Genomic DNA, 22469 nt, shown 5'->3' with positions numbered 1-22469 from the left:
TCTGTCCTGTGCCCCCTCCTGGATTCCCTCCTGGGCTCCCTCCTGGGTTCCCTCCTGGGCTCCCTCCTCGGCTCCCTCCTGGGCTCCCAAGCACCCTGTGACCGCTGTGACCGCGGTGTCCGCAGAGGGCGGCCGCCGGGGGACGGCTCCGGTGCTGCGGGCCTCGGACATTCGAGTGGTTTGTGCCGGAGCCTTTTTCTGACCTGCCACGAGGCCGCGGGTTCTCGGTTTGCCCTGCACGGTGGACGGGCTCCTTTGTTCCGGAGGGCGAGGCCCGCGGATCTTCCCGGCTGTCGCCCGGCCCCACTCCTTGGGGCGCGGCACGCATCCACTCTCGGTTCACCCCAGGTGAGCAGGTAGTCGTGGCCGAGTGGTTAAGGCGATGGACTTGAAATCCATTGGGGTCTCCCCGCGCAGGTTCGAATCCTGCCGACTACGGTTTTACCAGGAACAGTCTGGATTATTCTCCCGCGTACCCACACCGCAGATGAAGGTAACGCACCCCGTTCCCCACCCGCGGGGGCTGCTTCCTCAAGTGCGGGCGGCGCCCTGCTCGGCTCCACTCGCCAAGTTGGCCTGAGGCACCCGACTTCGTCAGACTCCAGCCCCCACTGTGGGAAGTTAGGATCCCTGAAAAGCAGTGACTCTGGTAGGTCGCTACCGATCACTTTGTGCCAAGAAGACAGGAGTTAAGCGGGAGCCCCATCAGATTTTTACTTCCCCTTAATCGATGAAGAAACTGCTCAGGGCGCACAGTGAGGCGGTATGGACGCGGACTTCCGGGTGGGTTGATGGGCCGGGGCGCTCACAAGGTCCTTAGGAGACACTCCTAAAACGCTCAGGTTGCTCGCAGCTTCAGGGGCAGATTTGTTGGTGCCCCCAAATCACAGTAGGTCCTCTTTTTCAGGCCCCTACTGCACCCCGGCGGTCCAAGGACTTGACGCGTCTTATTTGTCGATCTTTACACCAGGTCCTCAGAGATCCCACCGGACATAATAGGTTTGTATCCTGGTCTCAGGACTGGGAAGCCAGAGGGCGAGCCCCGCACCCAACCCCCCAGCAGCTGTCCGTCCGCCCCTGCCCCTGCCGGGGGTTCAGACCCGCGCCTGCCTCCACGCTGAGTCGGCTCACCGTTCTGGACTCGTCCTCTCCGGCGATGAGACCACAGGAGTGGTGTGACCTAAGATCCTGGATTTGGCCCGGGATGGATATTGCGGCCCGTTGAGTGTTCAGTGCTCGTGTTCTCCCTGATGCCGGAAGCATCCCCCCTCAGTACGTGGGGGGGTCGCCTGCATCTGAGGGGGGCGTTTCTTCACAGCGCGCCAAGAGTTTCCCACGCAGCAGACCTTTTCCGCTCCTGAACCCCAGAGCCTGATGCCGGGACAGACTTTTCCAACCAACAGGATTTGGATGTAGAGTCGAAGGCTGGTTTGAGAGAAAGGCGAGAGCTATTTTGGCCCCAGAGATGGGGAGGAATTGGAATTAAGGCACATATATTGGAGGGAGGGAGACTTTTAAACTCTGCGAAGCCCCCGATCCATCGACATATTCCTTAGAATTAATGCTTCCATGCTGCTGCAGAGAGAGACCCCAAAGCAGATTCTTCTGTCCCCACTCCCTTCTCCTCTAGCACGTTCAGGGGATGAGAGTGTTACGGCGGGTTTCACAAATGATTAGGAGAAACAAACAGTGATTAAGAGGCTTATGAGTTCAGGTCCGGAAGAAAGATGGGAGTGAACTTGTGGGTGAGAAGACCCGGTGGGGGATGGAGCCGTGGGGGGGGGGGGGAAGGTGACTGAAAGTTATATGGCTTTGAAGATAAATGATTATTTAGGGAGTCACTAAAAAGATCACCTTATTGCTAAGGGCAAGAATCATCCTGGAAGCAGCCTTCCCCAGAATGACACCCAACAGTGTGAGACAGTGGGGGGAACGCCGACAAGATCCTCAGGGAAGCATAATGTAAGTCCAGGATTTTACATCAGCTGAGACGTATTTTGTGTCATTTAAGAAAGTGTATTCCCACCAAAAGGATTAGGCGGCATTTAACAGGCATAGATCCACACATAGCTATACGGATGAATCTCAGTATATAATGACAGATGGGGGCACCTGGGTGGCTCAGTTGGTTGAACAACTAGCTCTTGATTTGACTCCGGTCCTGATCTCATAACTGTGTGATTGTCCCCCTACCCCCCACCAAGCCCAAGGCGCATGGAGCCTTGGAACAGGCTCTGAGATGGACAGGAGGCCTGCTTGAGATTCTCTCTCCCTCTCCTTCTGCACCCCCCCCCGTGTTAAACTCTCTCAAAAATAAAAAATATATATATTTAAATATATATACATATATAATGACTGGTTGATATCAACTGTGGTAAACTGAATTTCTACTTTCTCTGGACATATATTCATCTACTTTATGCATGCCTTCCTTCTTCTTCAATTAGGCCGAGTCTTCTCACACTTAATAAGAAACAACAGAAAGGAAAAGAGTTTCCACAATCTTTCCTCCCCTCTTCTATAACAATCAGGCGAATCCGTATGGCTACAGGTTTGAATCAACCACGGCTGTCAGTTTTTGGTGTAGAGGAAATATCTGTTGATCGTATCCTCTTTAAGTTTTCTGATTTTGATTCATGTGGACCATTTTCTGATGGCAAAATATTTACAGGAAAGACTTAGAGTTTTACTTTTGCAGGGTAGAGACACTTCTTGCATTTTTGTCTGAACAAGAAAATTTGTGTGCCTAGGAAGGTAAGAAAGGATAAAGCAAACTTCAGTGTGGACCACACTAAGAGCAGTCCGTATCCATGGGTGACGGAGTGTATGAAGAGTAGATCCCACATACTCTGAAGGGTGAGGGGCTGCGGTAAAGCCATAATTGGTGTTTCCCCAGCACAGACCTAGCAAAACACTCAAGATTGTGCGTATCCCACAGTCAGTGACACACCGTGAGAGAGAAAACCAAAGATCTCTAATTTTGAATGAGGGTGTGTGTTTACTCGTGGTGGCAGAGACTTCACAGAACTCATTTATTATGAAGGGGAATCTGGATATGAACGTTTGGATAAACAGTTTGCACAAAGCGACAACGGGAGAAGAAGCAGGCCGTGAACGAGACCCGGCTACGGGGACAGAATTTGCAGGGTGAGCACATTTGGAGTCAGTGATGGGTGTTGGTTGTGAGGGGGAGAACATTGCCTAACAATCTCCTACCCGCCTGGTGTCGTGATGAGACTATTTGCTGGCGTGGGATCTTCCAGCCCGTAGTGGAACGTCTGCAGATTTCCAAGCCAGGATGAAAACAACCTCACTGCATGTAACACAGATACCCAACCAGAAGTTAAAAAAAAAGAAGAAGAAGAAGAAGGCCTATACACAACAGTACAAGAGCAAATGAAAAAAGGAAACTTGTACAAATAATGTAATTAGTAAAGAAATAGCTGTAGAGCAGGAGTTAGCCATCCTGGATGAGAAAGAGGGAAGTGTGGCGTTCTGGGGGTGGCACCATGGCCCGATGAAGGCCCAGTGAGATTATTACTATGGATTTCCCCTCAAGTTTTACCTCAAAATATGTTGAATCTGTAGATATCTTTACAATGTGATAATGAGTCTTAAGCACCCCTTACTTAGAGTCCCCTAATTTCAGATTTTCCACCTTTGGTTTCTGTGTGTGTGTGTGTGTGTGTGTGTGTGTGTGTGTTGTATACACAAACTGGGTTCAGTGGCCATAGGGAGAGGGGAGGAGGGCCATTAGAATTATTTATTTCCCCTGTTTGAAATATTTCACAGGTGCAAACATTCTTTTTAATGTGCACAGAAAATAAATGTTATGTGAGTCGATTCTTGCTTTTTATTTCGAGTTGTTTCCCGGTCACGGCAGAGTACAGGGGCTTTGCGGTTTCCCTCCTGTGTTTCCGTCTCATGGTTCTTTCCCTCCTTAAAAAGAAACCCCATTTAGCCAGAATGAAATTCTGTTCCTTCGTCCTGGCCCGGATGCAGGCGTGTGCGGACTTGCAGGGACTCACAGGGGGTACCCAGGACAAAACTGGTCGGGGTCATTGAGGTGAACAGCACTTTCCAGGAAAAAAACAAAGCGAGACCAAAAGACTCGGCAGGTTCCACCGAGACTTGAACTCGGATCGCTGGATTCAGAGTCCAGAGTGCTAACCATTACACCATGGAACCCCACGCGGGACACAGGTCCCCGTAATCGTCTATGAAGAGTTTGAGTGACTCCACTGAGCGTTTAGTCGAGTTTATGAGTCACGATTCTTCGTCCACGCTCGCGCATGACACTCTTAAAAACAAACCCCAGGAGATTTCATTTTTGTCTTATTTTATGTTCCGCCACCTAGACGGCCATAGAGTGCCCCTCGCCATCCCAGCCCCCAGAGGTCCTCACCCTGCCGGCTTCGGGAGGAAGAGGGAGCACCCGATCCGCAGCGGGGCTGGGCGGACGTCACAGTCACTGCACGCGGCGACGGTCCCCGAGAAGGGGCCCGCTTAGTCCCCGGACACACGGGGCACAGGCTTGGCGTCTCGCCTCCCGGCCCCGCGGTGTTTTCTCCTCGCAGATTGTTGATCATCGCGTCTCCTGCCTCCGGGAAGACAAACCCAGGTGTCCGTTTCTGGCACGTTCACGGGAGAAAACCCGCGGGAGGAGCGTGTTGGCGAGAAAATGGAGCAGGTGGGCTTGAGCGCACCTCGGCCACCTGCAGCCGTCGGCAAGGAGCGCGTGGGCCACGCGGCAAGTCACCGTCTACACCCGCCAAGTCACCGTCTACACCCGCCGCCTGACCGGAGAGGAGCGTGCCCGCGAAGGCTGCCGAACTCTACCCACGACGTTCTTTCCCGCTGCTCCGCACAGACCCGCTCTCGGGCCCCGCGCTCCCCTTCGGCTAAAGAACAGGTTTCTGGGCGCGGAATTTGTGTGGGCGGGACCCCGGGGGTGCGGGACCCTGAGGGGAGGGCGCGGGACCCCGGGGGGTGCCGGCCGCCTGCCCCGCGCGTCCGAGGCCGCAGAACGACTTCTCATCGGAGAGAAGCGGCCTGGGCCCGGCGGCGCGGTGACTATCCGGGTGAAACCTGTCCGCGCTCAGGACTGTGTCCGAGGCCAGCACCCGGGGCTCCGTGTCGCGCACCCCGGACACCCCCCGCCCCCGGCACTCGCCACGCGGAGGCGGCGGCGGCACGCGCCTCCCCTGCTAGCAGGGGCGAGCGAGGTCGAAAGGGCGGCCCGCCTCTCCTTCCAATGGTCTGCGATGCAAGACCAACCAAACTCAAGGAGCTTGCAAAACGCCAACTCCGTGCAAACACCGGTTCCGCGCAAAGCCCTTAGCGAACTAGGACCCGGTTCCGGAATCTGGGTCCTGCTCACCCACACGTCTGCGGCCACCTCCGGCGCGGGAGGAAGGTGTCACCCTGCAGCTCACAGGAGCAGGTGCAGAAACATCGCCACAGAAAATAATCTTAAAGGAAATGCAGAGCTAAGCTTGCAAAATGCAGAGCGAAACCTCTCCTCCCTCTCGGGCTTGGGGGTTAGCCCACGTCCCCTGGAGAGTCAATTCTTGATCCGGGGCCTATATATGTATATATCCGAAAAGCAGGAGTGAAGAACGGGGAAAAGAAGAAGTTAGAACAGAACCAAATCAAAGGATTGAAACAGAAAGATACGTCGTTTAAAGTTCTTATTGTAGAAAAAAGTCATCAGCACCTTTTCCCAAGACCATTCAACAGTTTTATTGGACTCTGGAAGGTCAGGCGCTGGAGGCGTAGAGGTGAATAAGACAGGGGCTCTCTGCTGGGAAGGATGTTCCATAACCGGGGATCAAGTGGAGAAGCGCTAGTAGCTGGCAGCTGACAAGCTTGTAGCTTGTCCAACGGCTCGGACAAGATGGGAAGCTCAAATACAAACAAAAATGGAAAATACTGGTTTGCACAAGAATCGATAACCTACTGTGCAGACTGACTGTCCATAGAAAAAGTGCACAGTAAGAGTTCAGCGCATGGGTCCCGATTATAAAAGCAGAACGGTTTGTCTTTGGCAGCCACAAGACGGTAAAACAGAAAAGGGAAAATAAAGAGTAAGTTCCACAACGGACTTAGAATTTTGGCTCAAACGAGCCTCCGTGCTGTTCACTTTCAGAGGCACGTACACGCACTGGGGTGTGAACAGGAAAACCCAACAAGGGCAAAGCCAGCGAGCCCAGGAGCTCCCACTGTCATGAGGGAAAGAGGTGCTGAGCCCGCTCAGGGGAGATGCTTACACCGGTCAGAAAGAAGGCGCTGGGCCTCGTGGCCATCGAGAGGCATTTCGTGCATGTCTGAAAACAAGAAAACGAAGCTGGCAATTTCTTCTGTCTCTTTGTAATGGACGTGAAATTACCAGGGAGACTTCCAGAACCTTTGTGGGTGAAGCAAAGCACCCCATGGCATAAGGAATGGAAGTGTCAGCCGGTCACACACAGAGGAACCTGGACACCAGCACCCCGCGAGTGCAGACCACAGACCACCCAGCGAGTTCACAAAATTACCCGAGTCTGTGCCCCAAACTAAGAATCCCCCGCGTCTAGGTTTTTCCTGCATCTCATAGAGCCCACCGGTAACTCTTAAGAAATGAAATCACTCCAGTAAAATCAAACATAAAGCTCCTAGAGAAACAGCCTCTGCAAGTTCAGGCTGCATGATTCATTAACCTGGAAACTGCAAATTAGGAGCCCAAGGTGCACCCAGGCCTGAAGCTAAGAAGCTCATCAAACTGGTTCTGATTGTCTCCCTCGTCTCAGGGTGGTTATGGGATGTGGCTTCCTGACCAAGCTGATTTAGGAGACCAGAGTTACACAAATCTGGGTCAGGCCCTGGGGATAGGACCAGGTTCCTTTCTAAGCAGAGGAAGATCAGAATCTCTCCCGCAGCTTCTGTTCAACCTTTACCTTGAGTTTCGCATGAGAACAGTTATATCTGAATTACATTTTCCTCATTTCTTTTGGCAAAGGAAACATGTAAAAGTGTCTCCTAAGTCTCAATACATATGCTGAAGCTTGTAGGAACACATTTTTCCCCCCTAGGCTTTCCTTGTTGCACTTGGAGGTAATGCCTTGTATTTCCAAGTCATAGCTATTTCATTAGCCATGCTTTATCCAGAGGTCTTGCTTCTGGAAGATTGACAAATGGAGAAAAAATTCCAGGTAGTGACGGAAGTAAAAAGAGACACCGATACAACCACAATCATAGTGGGGTATTTTCACACAATACACCTCTCTGAAAAGCTAATAGAAAACATAAACGGAAAAAGTAACCATAATTCATAATACTGTTATTCATATAACATACAACATAGAGAGAACGGGGCACACATCAACTCCAGGACTCAAACTTTTTCAGACACAGATGAAATGATCTCAAATTTGACATTTTACCAGGCCACAAAGCAAGGCTCCAAAACCATAACAGGGCTGGATACATGCTGTTATTTCACGGCAAGAAAATTATACCAGAAATCAAAACCTGAAAATGAAAAATTGTATTTGTTTACAAAATACTAAATGTGCTTCTAAATAACCTATGGTTCAAAGGATAGATCCCAAATGAAATTAGGAACTATTTTGAAACAAATGATAAAAACAGTGCATATCTGAACACATACTGTGCGGCTAGAAGTGTATATAAAGGGACCCCCTTGTGTACATATATATAAATAAAATAAACACTTAAAGGTAATGATCTAAGCATTCAGCACATGAAACTGGGAATCAACCACTAATTTCTTTCCAAAGAAGCTTCAGGGAAGGAAACAATGAAGCAAAGAGCAGACAATGCAATAGAAAGTAAGTACAAAATGGGGACTCTCAACAAAGCCAACAAAAGTGGTAATCTTTTTTCTTTTTCTTTTTTTTTTGATATTTTTCTTGTGATAAAATACACACAACACAAAAACTGACCGTTTTACCATTTTTCAGTGCACAGTTCAGTAGCATCACGCACGTTCACCTTGTCCTGCAGCCCTTCCCACGTCTCTCCTGAACTTTATTCACCTTTTCTCAAGCTGAAATTCTGTACCACACTAGTCAATACTTCCCTATATCCCCCTCCGCCCGGGCCCTGGAAACCACCGCATCACTTTCTGTCTATATGCGTTCACTCGAGGTATCTCATGGAAGTGGAATCCGTTTTTGTCCTTTTGTGGCACATTTCGCTCAGCACGGTGTCTCCAAGCTCCATCCGTGTTGACGAGTGCATCAGAATTTCATTCCTTTCTCAGGCTGGATAATACCCCATCACATGCATAGACCCCATTTTGTTTAAGCACTCGCCCACTGATGGACACTTGAGCTGTTTCTACCTTTTGACTGTTATGAATAATGAGTGTACAAATATCTGTTCGAGACTATGCTTTCGATTCTTTTGGGTGCATACACAGAAGTACAATCGCTGGGTCATATGGCCATTGTATTTTTAATTTTTTCCAGCCTCGTTGAGATCTAACTGACATCTAACGCTGTGTAAGTTTAAGGCACAAGGTGGAATAATTTGATATGTACGGGGTTGATGTGTACGTATTGCCTCACAGAGTTTCAATTTTGTATTGATTTTGTGATTTATTTCAGAAATGCAATCTGATTTAACATTCAAAACGCAGTCTATAAAAGTAAATCTTTTGCATTGATAATATTAATAAGTAAAAGAATAATTATACAGTCATCAAAATACACGTGTAGAAAGTGTTTGATAAAATACAGTCCCTGTTCATGTTTTTAACTTAAAAAAGCTTCTGTTTTTAATGGTTACAGATACAGAGCAAGTTGCAAATATAGTACAGAGAGGTTCCACGTACCCCATGGTTCCTTCACCCATTTCCTTGATGGGTTACTTGTGACATAATCAAAGTACCATATTAAAAGCAGGAGATTAATATTGGCTCAGTGTTTGTATGCAATCCTGTCTCTGGTGAAAGCAGCCAATCTCAAAACGTTACATACTGTGCGCATTCCTGCAACAGATACACCACAGAACATCGCTGGGATCATCTCCACCCGCCCCTTCCAATCACGCTCACACCCTGTTCCCACCATCCGGAAACCTCTGGCAACCGCTACTCTGTTCTAATCTCTACAATTTTGTCACTCGGTAGAGTCACATAGTTGGACTCATGCACTGGGCGACCCATCAGGATTACTTCTTTCCCTGAGCCTAGTGCCCCCTGAACCGCTTCCAAACTGTTGATTCGTCACTAGTGCCCTCCACTCTTTCCTGCCTAGAGTTCCGATCGGCACACTTTGTGTCGTCACGCACCTGCTGAAGGACACTTTGGTGGTGTTCAGTTTTCGGCTGTTGCAAAGAAGACCCCTGTGGTCCTTCATCTATAGGTTTTTGTGCAAACACAAGTTTCCATCTCTCCGGGAATGAGAGTGCAGTGGACGAATCATACAGCATTTTCCTGTTTTATTTTATAAGAAACTGCCATTTTGCATTTCCACCCGTATAAAAATCGTGTTCAATTTCTATCACATTCTCAGAAAGGCCAAACTACAGGGACAGAAAACTTGTGTGGGTATGGGCTGTTGCCTGCGGGGCTGGGAGGTGTCTAGAAAGGGGAACACAAGGCAGTTTCTGGATTGATAAAACCTCCTGGATCCTGATTACGGTAGCTGATTACACAAACGTGTGCATATGCTTTCAAAAAGTCCATTTTACCCTTCAATAAATTTTTAAAATATCATAAAAATAGCCTCTTGTGGCAGACTAAGTACCCTTCACCCAATGGCCTCTTTGGGAAATAGCTTACCTGGAGCAGAGTTTGGGGGAGAGAAAATTCGAAAGCACTCTTAGCTTTTGCACGTCGCCGGGCACAGGCCTGTTCCCGCGAACTTTCTGCGGCAACGAGCGTGCCGACTCCGGTTTTTTCTGGGCGGCACTTGGGGAGGGCGGAGGCGGTGGGTTTTCGCCAGGCCCGAGACGCGTCCGCGCCAGGAACGCGCACCCCCTGCAGGTGGGATCAGACTGGGGAGGACGGTGAGGGCGGCCTCTCCGCGATTCGCGAATCGCGGGGCAAAAGCTCACTCGTAGTCGGCAGGATTCGAACCTGCGCGGGGAGACCCCAATGGATTTCTAGTCCATCGCCTTAACCACTCGGCCACGACTACAGGCACGAGCCAGGCTTCTTCAAATTCTAGGAGGAAACGTGGTAGGTTCACAGGTAGGATGCCTGTGTAGACAAAAGCGTGTCTAGGAAGCTGGGCAAGGTGCAGGGAGAGAGACGCGACGCTGAAAACCGCCCTGGGTCCCCTGACTCGGGGTCCCCAAGCTCCGAGGCTGACACCTAACATACTAATCTCGCGGCGTTCGGGAAAGTGCTTGGCAAATACCAATGCGCTATCACTTTCCACGCGGATTAGAAGAAACCTATAGGTATAGACGGTCCAGGAGTTTCATTTCCCCTGAGATCCTGGCTGCTTTCTGAAGAAATGGATTAGCTGGTGTGGTTTGGTTTTTGCCAGTGCAAAATGGAACCAACACGACAGTTTCCTGCTCTCCTGTTCACTTTTGCAACGCACTGCTTCCTTCGGCAGGATTTCCAGATGCTCCACAGGGACGATTCAGAACAAGATGGCTGAGTGTGGGTGCCAGGTAAATCGGTCCCCATTTTATGACCAGTGGGTAAGAGGCGACAGGTGAAGGATTTGTTGCGTCTTGAGAAAGCTGAGGTAACTGCTTGGATTTAATACATTGTATTTAATCAGAAGTAACAACGTGTTATTTAAATAGAGGTCAATTCAGATGCCACTGGCAATGGAGAGGGCTAGATCTAATCAAAGATAAAATATTTTCCTTCTATTTATATCCAGAAAAGATAAACTGTGCTGTCACTAATAACCAGAAGGCATATGGTCATGGTTAAGTAAGCACGCATCACTGGCAATCTTGGGGAAATTCCCAGCTATTTGCTTTAAAAGACTGTGAGACATATTTTCCATCTTTATTTTCTGTGTCTCCCTATAAGAATATTTGGGGGGGGGGGTGGCAGACCGTTGTCTTGAGCTTTCCTAAAACATTTTTTAAAGTCTCATTTTTTTTGGTTATTAATATAATAACCCCCAAAGAGTCCTTCACCAAAGTATGCACACGAAATAATTCTTAAGGTCTAATTAAATCAGCAGGTCAGAGAGGTAGAGAGGCCCCCAGGAATTCAATTAGTCAAGAACAAACTCAGAAATAGTGACGGGCATTGGAAAAGACAGACGATTGAACTGAGAACTGCTGGGGAACATTCAACACCAAAGTCCTCGAGTCCACACTTAGAGTTCCTCTTTCGGTGCCCAGGAAAATAGATGTTTCTCCTCCTTGATTGGAAAATCTGTGATGTATGGAAACCAATTTGACAATAAATTTCATATTAAAAATAAATAAATAAGAAAAAAAAAGAAAATCTGTGATGGCTGTCTCACACGGGGTGAGGGAGGTGGAGAAAACAACCCACAAGCTTACCTCCCAGAAACCAGCAGGACTTGGGTATAACTTCTTTCCCTCACCCCCAACCCCCAGTCCTTCCCTTTCTTTCTTTTTCTTTCTTTCTTTCTTCCTTTCTTTCTTCTCTTTCTTTCTTCTTTTTCCTTTCTTTTCTTTTCATTTTTCTTTTCTTTTTTCTTTTCTTTTCTTTCTTTCTTCCTTCCTTCCTTCCTTTCTTTTTTCTTTCTTTCTTCTTCTTTTCTTTTCATTTTTTCTTTTCTTTCTTTCTTTCTTTCTTTCTTTCTTTCTTTCTTTCTCTGTAACACAAGGGGAAAAGTTTATTAAAGTGAAAGAATTCGATATTCAATATTCTGCTTTTGCGCACAAAACGTTCTTCTTCAGGTGGGGCTCGTTCCGTGGGACAGTGTCCTGCAAAACGGATGACCGATTCAAGCGTTATCAAGCTTAAATCAGCCGAAACGCGTGTCCCGGGTGCTGCGCTCGCGGGGAGAACACGACCTTGTGAGAACACGAGGGCAGCGCAGAGGCAGGAGCCCTGGGCGTCGATCGCCACACGAGTGTCCCGTACAAGGGCTGGAGGACACCTTTGCCTTGGAATCTGAAAATCGGACGCATCTGTTACTTGCTCGCGCCCCCGCAAGGGCCCTTCTGTTCCCAGGATTGGGAGCCTGAATCCGGAGCCTGGAAAGGACGCCGCCTGGACACCCTGCTCGAGGGAACCACATGCGCCCCCGAGCCCAGAACCGCCCCGTCTATAATACAGCTCAATTCTGCCCAGGACTCACGAGCTTCCGCCTGGCCTTTCCGCTGCGTGCGCCACCGCGAGGCGCGCAGTGCGGCTCCTTGGACACCGTGTCCTCTGGATTTGCGCGTCTGCGTCTGGGCCGCGGCCTCCCCGACGCCGAGGCGCCTCCTGGACCCGCGCTCACATCCCGCGCGGAGGCCGGAGGCGTGGACGCTCCTGAGCCGGTGGCGGCCGTCCCGGGGTCACCCCTGCAGCTGTGAGGGGGCTGCCCAGCTCCCCACGGCCTCAGCCAGCATCCCCGCAAGTGTCCCTGGGCCCATTGGCCGGCGGCCGGGCAGCCAGTGTGGTGCCCTCTAAGGAGCCCCAGTTAGGTGTCAGCTGTGAGGGTCACGCACGTGGGTCCCCTCCCTGCCCGCTCCTCCCCCCACCCCCTGCATTGGCGCCCCGGTTCCAGCCCCCCTGCCTGCGGAGCTCCAGATCTGGAAGTGACCCCACGTGTCCTCGCAGGTCAGCGGGGGGAGAATGCACCATGGGCAAGCTCCGACTCACCAGCCTCGATTGGTTCTGGATTTACTAGGGACGCATTCTTTAATCTGTGAGGAAGATGCCTTGCCTCAGCCAGGAAATTGTTGCAAAACTCGGTGTGTGCCCATGCCCCCCACACCAGGCCTCTGTCACACTCACTGCCAAGCACACCTTGGCCCGGTGGCCAGCCGCCCGCCTACCACGCGCTCGCATTAGGAGTTAACATTCCACTAGCTATGAGGGCGGCTAGACGGCGTGAAATTCTGCTGACTGGCTGTGGAGGGGTGAGCCGGGCGAGCGACGCGGGTCCAGCACCCAAGATGTTTACTGAGGGTGTGGGGATCAGGGGTTCAGGGAAGGTAGCCCGAACGTCTGCTGTCGGGAAAGGGCCGAGGATGACCATGCGCGCGACCAACGGCATCAGCCTTTCCAGAGCTCAGGTCCGGGAGGGTGGATCACCCATCGTGGATAACGGGGACATGAGCAGGGGTGGCTGTAAAGTGTGTGTATACCAAGCTGCTGGGAAAAACAAACTTGGTTCTTAAAGATGCCCGTTGTCATTCAGTCGGTCATCACAGCCGTCTGGAAGCAGCACACCAAGTTTCTGAGCCACCGGAAAAAAAAAAAAAAAAAAAGAATATCCTTCCCTGTGAACGGGGATGGCGGGGGGTTTCCGTCCTGGTCCCGGCCCAGTGCCTCCCTCCATTCACAGGCTCAGCAATCGTAGGAGAGGGAATTCTCCGACGGGAGCAAACTCTGCTCTCACTCACAATCTGTGGTCTGAGACAGATGGGTTTCCAGGAGACCCAGGATGGACAGCACAGGTCGGAAGACACAGGGGGAGGCCGTCACAGCTGTGCCAAACATCACAGGGTCTTTCCTCGAACTTCGCTGTTGGGATTTCAGGAAAGGCCCACAAAGTATTAGGAGAACGTGGGTGCATCGCGTAGCCCACGATGGATAAGTGGCCTAGAGGACTTTGTAACGTATAATGAAAATCATGTTTAGGCACCGTCTCTGCCTCAAATTATTTACTTGAAAACGCGTTCTCAGATGGGGTGCTAAGACTGCTGAGGCAAGAGGGATTAAGATAAGTTATGTCCGGAAGGCTATTTCATTCCACAGACCCCTAATTTGGGGGCTTGCTGCAGATATGTGCCACACGAGCAGCTGGGAATATTTAACTGCTCTGCAGTCTACGCATCTTATTTTCTGCGAAGGAGCCCTTGCAACTGAGCATTCTGTTGATGGCAGACACAAACCAACGACAAATATATTTTTACCGATCTCCACCCGGAAAGACTTCCTTTCATTTGAAAACTTTAACATTCTCTGCGAAGCACAGCGTGTGGGTTTAAGTATCTAGTTAAGTAGCCTAAGGCGTGCTTAGTTAGATCTCCGGATTCCCGGATCTCATCTTCCCAACTGACTTGTGCTTCGTGCCCATCTCGGATACTCCACGGTCAGAAAAGAATTTCATCTTGTAAGCGGACACGCAGGAATGACCCTCAGGAAATAGGACGACCCATCTCCTCTGGCGCTGAGAACGTTCCACCCGGCTTAGCCTCCCGCTCGCGTCCAACACTCTCGTCCTGTCCGCTTTGCACTTTCGCAGACGCTGTGTTGGGAGCTCGGGTTTTGCCCTGCAAGCCTCGGAGCTCGTTTTGTGCTTTCCGGGTGCGGCCCGGACGTGGGGGTGGGGCTGGGGACTGACGGCCCCGCGTGCGCGCGCGTGCAGGGCCCTGGGGCCCCTGACCTCCACGTGTGCGCGCTCCGCCTGCGGGTCGGGGCTGGACCCCCGCTGTCCGGGTCGCCGCGCATCACGTCGTGGCCCAGTGGGAACAGCTGAGATGTCCCCTCTTCTTCCGACATCCCCCTCCCGATGCGCAGATCACCGCAGCGCGCGCGTTCGCGCCCGCAGATCCCGGACTGGCCGCACCTGTAACCCGCCCCTTCGACGAACCCACTGGACCGAGGGTCGCCCAAGAGCGGGGGCGGCTGGACCGCCCGGTCGCACCGGAGAGAGGCAGCAAAGAAAATTGCCGAGTTGGGAACCTGCAGTATTTCCCAAACTGCCTGGGTGCGCTCAAAGCTCCGCGGGCCTGCGTGGCGGTGCGGTGCTTTGCTCCGCGAGTCCCGGGACCAGGCCGCGCGCGGAAGCCACCGTCCTGGTGAACAGCACAGGTGCCAGGGAGCGCCTCCCCGACCGGGGCCGGAGGGGACGGGGTGAGGGCGGCAAGGAGGAGAGAGGGGGGTGGGGACGGGTTAGCCCCGGCTGCCCAGGCCACGTGCCGGGAGCCCCCCCAGTTCTGTATTCGCGGAGCCAGCGGCCGGGAGCACATCCGTGCATCATGCGGCTGAAATGACATCTGTGTATGTATTTATTTATTTGATTATTTATTTATTTACTTTTTCCTTTACATCCAAGTCGGTTAGCATATAGTGCAACAATGATTTCAGGGGTAGAGTACAGTGATTCATCCCCTATGTGTAACACCCAGTGCTCATCCCAGCAAGTGCCCTCCTTGATGCCCTTTACCCATTTAGCCCACCCCCCACCCACAATCCCTCCAGTAACCATCTGTTCTCCATATTTAGGAGTCTCTTATGTTTTGTCCCCCCTCCCTGTTTTTATATTATTTTTGCTTCCCTTCCCTTGTGTTCACCTGCTCTGTGTCTTCAAGTCCTCAGATGAGTGAAGTCATGATATATGTCCTTCTCTGACTAACTTCGCTTAGCATAATACCGTCCAGTTCCGTCCACAGAGTTGCAAATGGCCTGGGGTTTTGAGCTTTGATCAAACTGTTCCTCATCTCGTAGGGACGGATGAGAATGGTCGCTGGAAGGATCAGAAACACCCGCGTCGGGTACTGTGTGTCCCTCGCACTGTCTTGTTTTTGTGTTTCTTGCACTTTTCGCGGTGACTGGAACGGAATAAATGTCCAGAAAAATACTGTATTGCTGACCAAATGCACAGTAGACGACCTTAGGGCTCGGGCCCGGCGCGCCTCCCTGCAGGCTCTGTGGCGCAATGGATAGCGCATTGGACTTCTAGCGCGGGCGGTGGAGGAATTCAAAGGTTGCGGGTTCGAGTCCCGCCAGAGTCGGAAGCGTTTTGCCACTCAGTGGCCACTTGGTTTCAACTTTGTGGTGTTGGGTCCCCGCAGCTTCGTCATGAGCAATCCCACTCGTGTCTACAGGGGCTCAGTGACCAAACAGAGCGAAAGGGAATGAACGCATGTAGTGAAGGTTCAACCTTGGCATAAATGCTATTTCTCTGCCATGAGAAACGGCTTCCAACGTGCTGTTTTCCCGGTCTTGGCTGGAGGGTCGCGGGCGGGGGTTCCACGCTGCTCCTTCCAGAACATTGAAGTCTCGGGGGGTTTGCAGCTGCTGACGCGCAGCCCGGGTCTGCACTCCCCCTTCCCCCGCAGCGCCCCCAAAGCGCTTCTTGGAAGCACCCAAGTTCCAGCTCCGGAAACTTAACCAAAATTCAGTTTGCTTTTAAATGAATGGTGGGTGAGATCAGTAGCAATTATCCCCCTCCCCCCTTAACTGTGGAAATGGAGATAGAGCCGAAAAATACACCTGCTCTCCATCCTCGAACACTACTTCCTTCATTCTCTCCACTGGCACTTACTTTTGAGTATCCTTCCAGAAGTTATACTGCATGTGTATGTTATATAAACATGTATTATACAATATATCTATATTATATAAGATTTATATATTTATATATAGTCATATGGATCTCTGCGCCCGTCTTTCGTGTGTAATATCATCTCACATATGTAGTGTTGTTGTGTTCTTTATATAAGCTATGTAATATTCCATAGCAGGGGGTGTACAATTGTATCGTAAACACCTCACATCTTAAGTCCAGGTTGCAAGGCATCGCGCGGCCAGCCCTCCCCTTACTGAAGGCCCCTGGGGGGGTCTTGTGTTTGCCATTAGGGAAACAGGACCACAGACCCACTGAGTTCCCAGCAAAGCCTGCATCTGGCATGCTTCCGGGTGCTGAAAAGGGAAAACTGTTTGACCTCTACCTTTGCTTGTTGAGCATGGGCTCATTTATCTTCCAATAAAGCATTTTCTTGAAACACCTCTTGTGACATGGTGGGTTTTCTGCTCTTCAACTTACACAATTTGGCCATGATGCACATTTCACTGCCGTCAGCTAGGGTAATAATTAACCTCCTACAGAATATTGCCGATTACACACTCCTCATACCATGATATACATCGCATGTCCAGCAGGCCAGGCAATGAAATGAGGTGGTAGTTTCACAGCTTCTGACCCCTGTTCATTCCTGCATAGATTTCTCAGTAAATTACCATGTTCTTACTATAGCTGCAATGCCACTTTTGTCTAATATTAAATCCACACATGGATGATTTCTGAATTCTCCATACCATTGCATGTCTTATCTGTTAATCCCTGCGCCAAAATGCATGCCCTTAATTAAATGAGTTTTCTACTAAGTCTTGATACTTAGTATGCTAAATACCACTGTCTTTTTCTTCTTTAAAAGTCTCCTGACCAGCACAGTCACAGACTCACCTTTTCTCTTTGCCTTCCCTCAAGGATCTCAGTCCTACACTTCCTGCTTCCTGACATCTTTTCTCTAATGGTTATTTCATAGATTTATTTCCTGGTTTTCTAATTTTTGTATAGCCAGAGGACAACTCCCCTAGTGGTTAATCCTTCATGGGTGGAAGTAAAATTTTCATTAAAAAAAAAAAAATAACACACCACAGAGATCACCAATTACTTTCACCATTTCATAGTAGTTTTCTTAGATTTTTAGATTATTTGATTTATGCATGGGGCTGTTTAAGGACCCTCTTAATCAATTGATTGATTTCTTTTTATCTGCATATTCTATTCCCTATATCATTTTTCTTCATAGGAAACCATTTTAATGTATTAACTGTTTACATTGCTATTACATTAAAACATTACATGTTTTCTTACAGAATATGTAATATTTTGTGCATATTCTTTCCATATGACAAAATCGTACTTGGTATACGTATCATTCCACTTCTGACTTTTTCTTTTTTTATAAATTGGGTTTTTAAAAAAATGTTTATTTATTTTTGGGAGGGAAACAGAATGTGAGTGGGGTAGGGGCAGAGAGAGAGGGAGACACAAAATCTGAAGCAGGCTCCAGGCTCTGAGCTGTCAGCATAGAGCCCGATGCGGGTCTTGAACTCACAAATTGTGAGATCATGACCTGAGCTGAAGTCAGACACTTAACCAACTGAGCTACCCAGACACCCCTGACTTTCTTCCATAACAATCATTACTTTCTTTATACATCATTTAAATGCTGAGCAATATCTCATAGGGTGTATCTACCATATTTTACCTTTTTAAAAAATGCTTCTAAGAAGGTGCCATTTTAGTTCCTGAGGCAAACATCCTCATTCGCATCCATTTGAAAGGCATCTGCCATATACCGTCCAGATGTGCTGGTCTGTAAGTTACATTTCAAATACATAGTACTAAGTGAAAGAAATACGGTCACTGCTGACGGCCCTGACTTCCCTTCCAGTATATCATATTTGTGTTTGGCTATATAATAATACATTTCATATAAAATTATAACGAGGTAATTAAATGAAGGTCCAACTGTCAAGAAGCAGGCTTAGAAACTGGCTTGGGTCAGATGGTGCAGCGGTGTAATTGTGTGTGAGGGAAGGAAATATTCAAGGTAGATCCTATCTTACTACATAAATAAATACATTATCAGTAAACTTACAAGGTCGGGGGTTCAAAAAACAATAAAATGAGAACATTTACTAATCACTGGATACATTTCCTCACAGGTCATTGACATGCTCTCCAAGCTTCTCGGTGTCTTTCTTGTAAAATGCCTATTTCATAAACAGCAGATGATTGGATCTTCTCTTTTTTCCTGTCTGACCATTTCTTGATTTCAGAGTGGGATTTTAAACTCACCGAGGATGTTGTAGAAACACCGCTGGCACCTGTTGAACGTGAGACTGGGTTCTATGTGGGTCTCTTGCGACGTGCGGATGTAGTAAGGACTAGAGAAAGCGTTCTCAGTCTCCTGATATTCAGTCACGGATTCATAGACAGAAAGTCAGAGGGCTCCCAGGGGGAGTCTTTCTCACTGTTAGTAAGGCCAAAAATAATACTTCAAGCTAAGGAAGTGTAAGAATTTCTGAAAGTTTGGCACCCTTATGTTTGAGAGTTTCATTTATTCTCTCTGTCTTACCTGGGAAAAAAAGGATGATACAGGCAGTGGAGAATCTGAGTGAGCATTAATAACCTACAAAGCTCTTTAGTGACAATTCTGGGTAATTGAGTGTACATCACTAAATAAGTAATACAGATTTTACCAGGTAGGAAATAAGAGTCAAACAACATTTTTTGCTTCTGCTAAAATTGTGACTTTTTGACAAGAGAAAGCTTTGATCCACATGAAAATTGTTTTTTGTTTTTTTTTTAAGATTTTATTTTTAAAGTAATCTCTACACCCAACATGGGGCTTGAACTCACGACCCCAAGATCAAGACTTACATGCTCTTCTGACTGAGCCAGCCAGGCTCCCCATATGAAAATTCCTTTTATATACATTTTTATACACATTTCACACAATACACACACACACACACTTTTATATACATTGTTTTTATAAACATTTTTATATCTTTTTTTGGTACAATGGAATAAAATTAATTTTTGAATGTGTAAAGGGGTCTTGAGGCTTGACCCCAGTGTCTTTATCGTTTTGAGGGGATTACAGACTAGGTAGGTCAGATAAGCATCAGAAACATCCTCGGCTTTACCTTTAACATTTTTGTATGAATCCTCATTTAAGAGTGTAGTCGATTTTTCTTTGGAATAGTAGTGAGACTCCAGCTCCAGCTAACGTATGGGTTAATCAGCACAAGCAGGACGGATGGTAGGTAAGTGGGATCCTTCCTTATCGTATAACAACTAATTTCTGACATGGAGTTAAATATTCCCCTGTGAGTAGCAACTTATCATAAACACTGAGGACCTCTGTTTTAATCGTGAAGTGTATGTACTATAATTGTCCCCGACTGACTGATAATCACTTTATACACAATTTTTATACCTATCTTTATGTTTGAATATGACTACGTTTTCTATAAGCTGAGAAATAAAAGATCATTGATATGTATTTATATTTATGTATTTTACTTTATTTTTATGAAATAAAAATACACCCTCATACACAATTAACCCAGGAAGACTGTTCTCTTTTCAGTGTTAGTCTTTTTTTTTTTTAATCCTAAATTTGGTAAATAAAAGAATTCTCACAATACTTCTGAGTCCAAGTCTGAAAAATGACAAAGCAAACCTAATTATTTCTATCATTCTTCCTTTTTAAAGTGGAAGAACAAATCTTTCTGTCAGTTGGAGGCCATTCTAGAAAACCTGAAGGAGTTAGGCACAAAAGACATCTTCGTGGTTTTTACTATTCTGAAGTTAGGGCCTACATTTGTGAAAGTCAAGTCAAGAGGAATTGTCATGGGAGACAAAACATGAATACAAGTCAGAATTTTGTAAAAATGAGGCATAGTTGTTTTTTTTTTTTTTTTAACAGATAACATGTAAATCCACAGCAATAATAACAGTGACTATTGGGAACTTAAAAATATGTAGATTGTCTTCAAATTATTTAAAAATATACCAGGAGTACAAAGAGGCAACAGAATATTTTGGCGATTCAGAAAGAACTTCGGTTAACTTGGTACAAATAACTTGATAATTTTGCAGGAAAAAAATCAAATTTTGCTCTTTGGCACGTATTTTCATCCCACAATTGTATATTCTTTTCCTACAAATAAATCAATTAAAAATGACTATCTCATATTTTTGATCATTTGTATACTGTTTTTTATTTAAAAAAATTTTTTTAAAAATGTTTATTTACTATTGAGAGACAGAGGGACACAGGGTGTGAGCAGGGGAGGAGCAGAGAGAGAGGGAGACACAGGATCTGAAGCAGGCTCCAGGCTCTGAGCTGTCAGCCCAGAGCCCAACGTGGGGCTCAAACTCACAAACTGTGTGAGTTCATGACCTGAGCTGAAGTCAGTCGCCTGACCAACTGAGCCACCCAGGCGCCCCTGTATACTGCCTTTTAAATGAACCTTACTATATCTCTATATGTATGTATTTAAATATACACACATACAGCATCAGATGTATCTGCGGACATTACCGGGGGTCCATGGAGGGTGGCACCGGGTGCCAATCACCCCTGGTTGAGAATCACTGTTCTAACCCTTTTGCCTCTCATGTCTCGCTGATCTGATGCCACAGAATACATCACACCCAGACTCTTCACGCCACAGCCCACGCCCTGACCATCACGGAGAAGTGATGGGGAGAAAGTGTGCAGGGGAGGAAAGAGGAAGGTCGGAGAAGAAAAAGAGGCTGAGGCGAGGGCAGTGGGGAGGAGGGACACGCAGGAGAAGGGTGGAGGGGTGGAGGGTGCCCCTGCCGCTGCCCGTCACAGAGCAGTTCAAATACTGGAGGCAGGAACTTAGAACCCTCACCTCATCCATGTTGTAAGACCTACATTTTAATACTGATGTATTACTGAGATGCCACACAGAAGGAGAAAGAAAGAAACAGAAAGGAGGGACGAAGGAAGCACCGGCAGAGGAGAAAGACATGCAAGCCCACCGACTTAAAAAGGGTGAAGTGCGGGCCGCAATAGGGAGAAAGGGGAAGATCCGCTCTTGCTGCCTAAAACGGCGGTTACGTAAAGTTGCAGACTTTGAAACTAAAACGGGAGCGTGTCAGAAGTGGGATTCGAACCCACGCCTCCATGCGGAGACCAGAAGCCCCGAGCGCGGGAAGCGAAGCTTGAGTCTGGCGCCTTAGACCACTCGGCCATCCTGACACCCGCGGAGGGCAGGCCGCTAACCGGCTTGTAAACGCAACAGAGGGAACCGGACTCCGCGCTGGCGAGCGCCAGCCCACTGCGCCTGCGCGATGCCGGAGGCGAAAGGCGAGTTTGCCGGAAGCCTGGGGCTGAGGCGCGCGTAGCCGGAGCCGGGACCCGGGGACACCCGGGGGGACCCGGGGGACGCCTCCGCCCCGCCGGGTGGGGGTGAGGAAAGCGCGGGCCGCAGAGCCCTCCTCCCCCGGCTTCCCGCGGGGCTCACGCCCCTCCCCCCACGGTTAAGTTCAGAAGGTAACAGGTGCCGCGAGACCCGGAGAGCAGGGCTTAGCGCCCCCTGCCCCGGCCCACCTGGAAGTGTCCTCCTAAGAGTCAGCGGCGGCTGGATTGTTTTTTCGGTCAAGTCGAAATGATTAAATGTTATTCCCCCAGGCATAGGTTTGTCGCGTTAGTTTTAATGCCTGAAATTCGGTGTCATTTCTGTAACAAAATAGCACGTACACACGACTTCGTAGGAGTTGGCATCGTGGGTACTGCATGAACTTGACGCATGATTTTCCTCATATTTGGTCAAAGTGGCATTTGTCTTCATGAATTGAAAAGCCCAAACATAATGCCTTAAATTAATGATAACGGAAGTATTGACTCGACGTAGGTGAGTAGTCCGGGGCTGGCGCTGCCGCCTCCTTTGGGTGGGTGGGGATTTTTCCCCCCCCCCCCCCCGTCCTCTCTGCAGGTGCTCGCGAGCCGCTAAATCACGAACCACGAGCACTGTTTCCTCACCCGCCTCTCACTCCTGTCTTGGGATGAGTTGGGGCTCG

General features: G+C 48.6%; 2 protein-coding genes and 5 non-coding genes across 7 annotated transcripts in view; 3 read left to right on the top strand and 4 right to left on the bottom strand.

Moving 5' to 3' along the window:
* LOC125939373 (uncharacterized) overlaps positions 1-22469 on the top strand; it is a 561003-nt gene that overhangs the window by 316369 nt on the left and 222165 nt on the right. The window lies entirely within an intron of this gene.
* TRNAS-UGA (transfer RNA serine (anticodon UGA)) lies at positions 357-438 on the top strand. The gene has a single exon. It is a non-coding gene; the product is annotated as a tRNA-Ser (tRNA).
* On the bottom strand, positions 4117-4188 carry TRNAQ-CUG (transfer RNA glutamine (anticodon CUG)). Its single transcript has one exon. It is a non-coding gene; the product is annotated as a tRNA-Gln (tRNA).
* LOC125908488 (basic salivary proline-rich protein 3-like) overlaps positions 4902-22469 on the bottom strand; it is an 89472-nt gene continuing 71904 nt past the window's right edge. The window contains exons 4-5 of the mRNA XM_049611330.1: positions 9788-9985; positions 4902-5204 (exon numbers count right to left, since the gene is read on the bottom strand). Coding sequence (XP_049467287.1) covers positions 4902-5204; positions 9788-9985 — 501 coding nt within the window. The remainder of the gene's footprint in view (positions 5205-9787; positions 9986-22469) is intronic.
* On the bottom strand, positions 10064-10145 carry TRNAS-AGA (transfer RNA serine (anticodon AGA)). The gene has a single exon. It is a non-coding gene; the product is annotated as a tRNA-Ser (tRNA).
* On the top strand, positions 15757-15846 carry TRNAR-UCU (transfer RNA arginine (anticodon UCU)). The gene is given in 2 exon segments: positions 15757-15793; positions 15811-15846. It is a non-coding gene; the product is annotated as a tRNA-Arg (tRNA).
* Positions 21543-21648, bottom strand: TRNAL-CAA (transfer RNA leucine (anticodon CAA)). Its single transcript has 2 exons — positions 21611-21648; positions 21543-21588 (listed from the first exon to the last, which is right to left on the bottom strand). It is a non-coding gene; the product is annotated as a tRNA-Leu (tRNA).

This window comes from Panthera uncia (genome assembly GCF_023721935.1).
Source record: "Panthera uncia isolate 11264 chromosome B2 unlocalized genomic scaffold, Puncia_PCG_1.0 HiC_scaffold_25, whole genome shotgun sequence".
NCBI lineage: Eukaryota > Metazoa > Chordata > Mammalia > Carnivora > Felidae > Panthera > Panthera uncia.
This window is presented reverse-complemented; position numbering and strand designations above follow the sequence as displayed.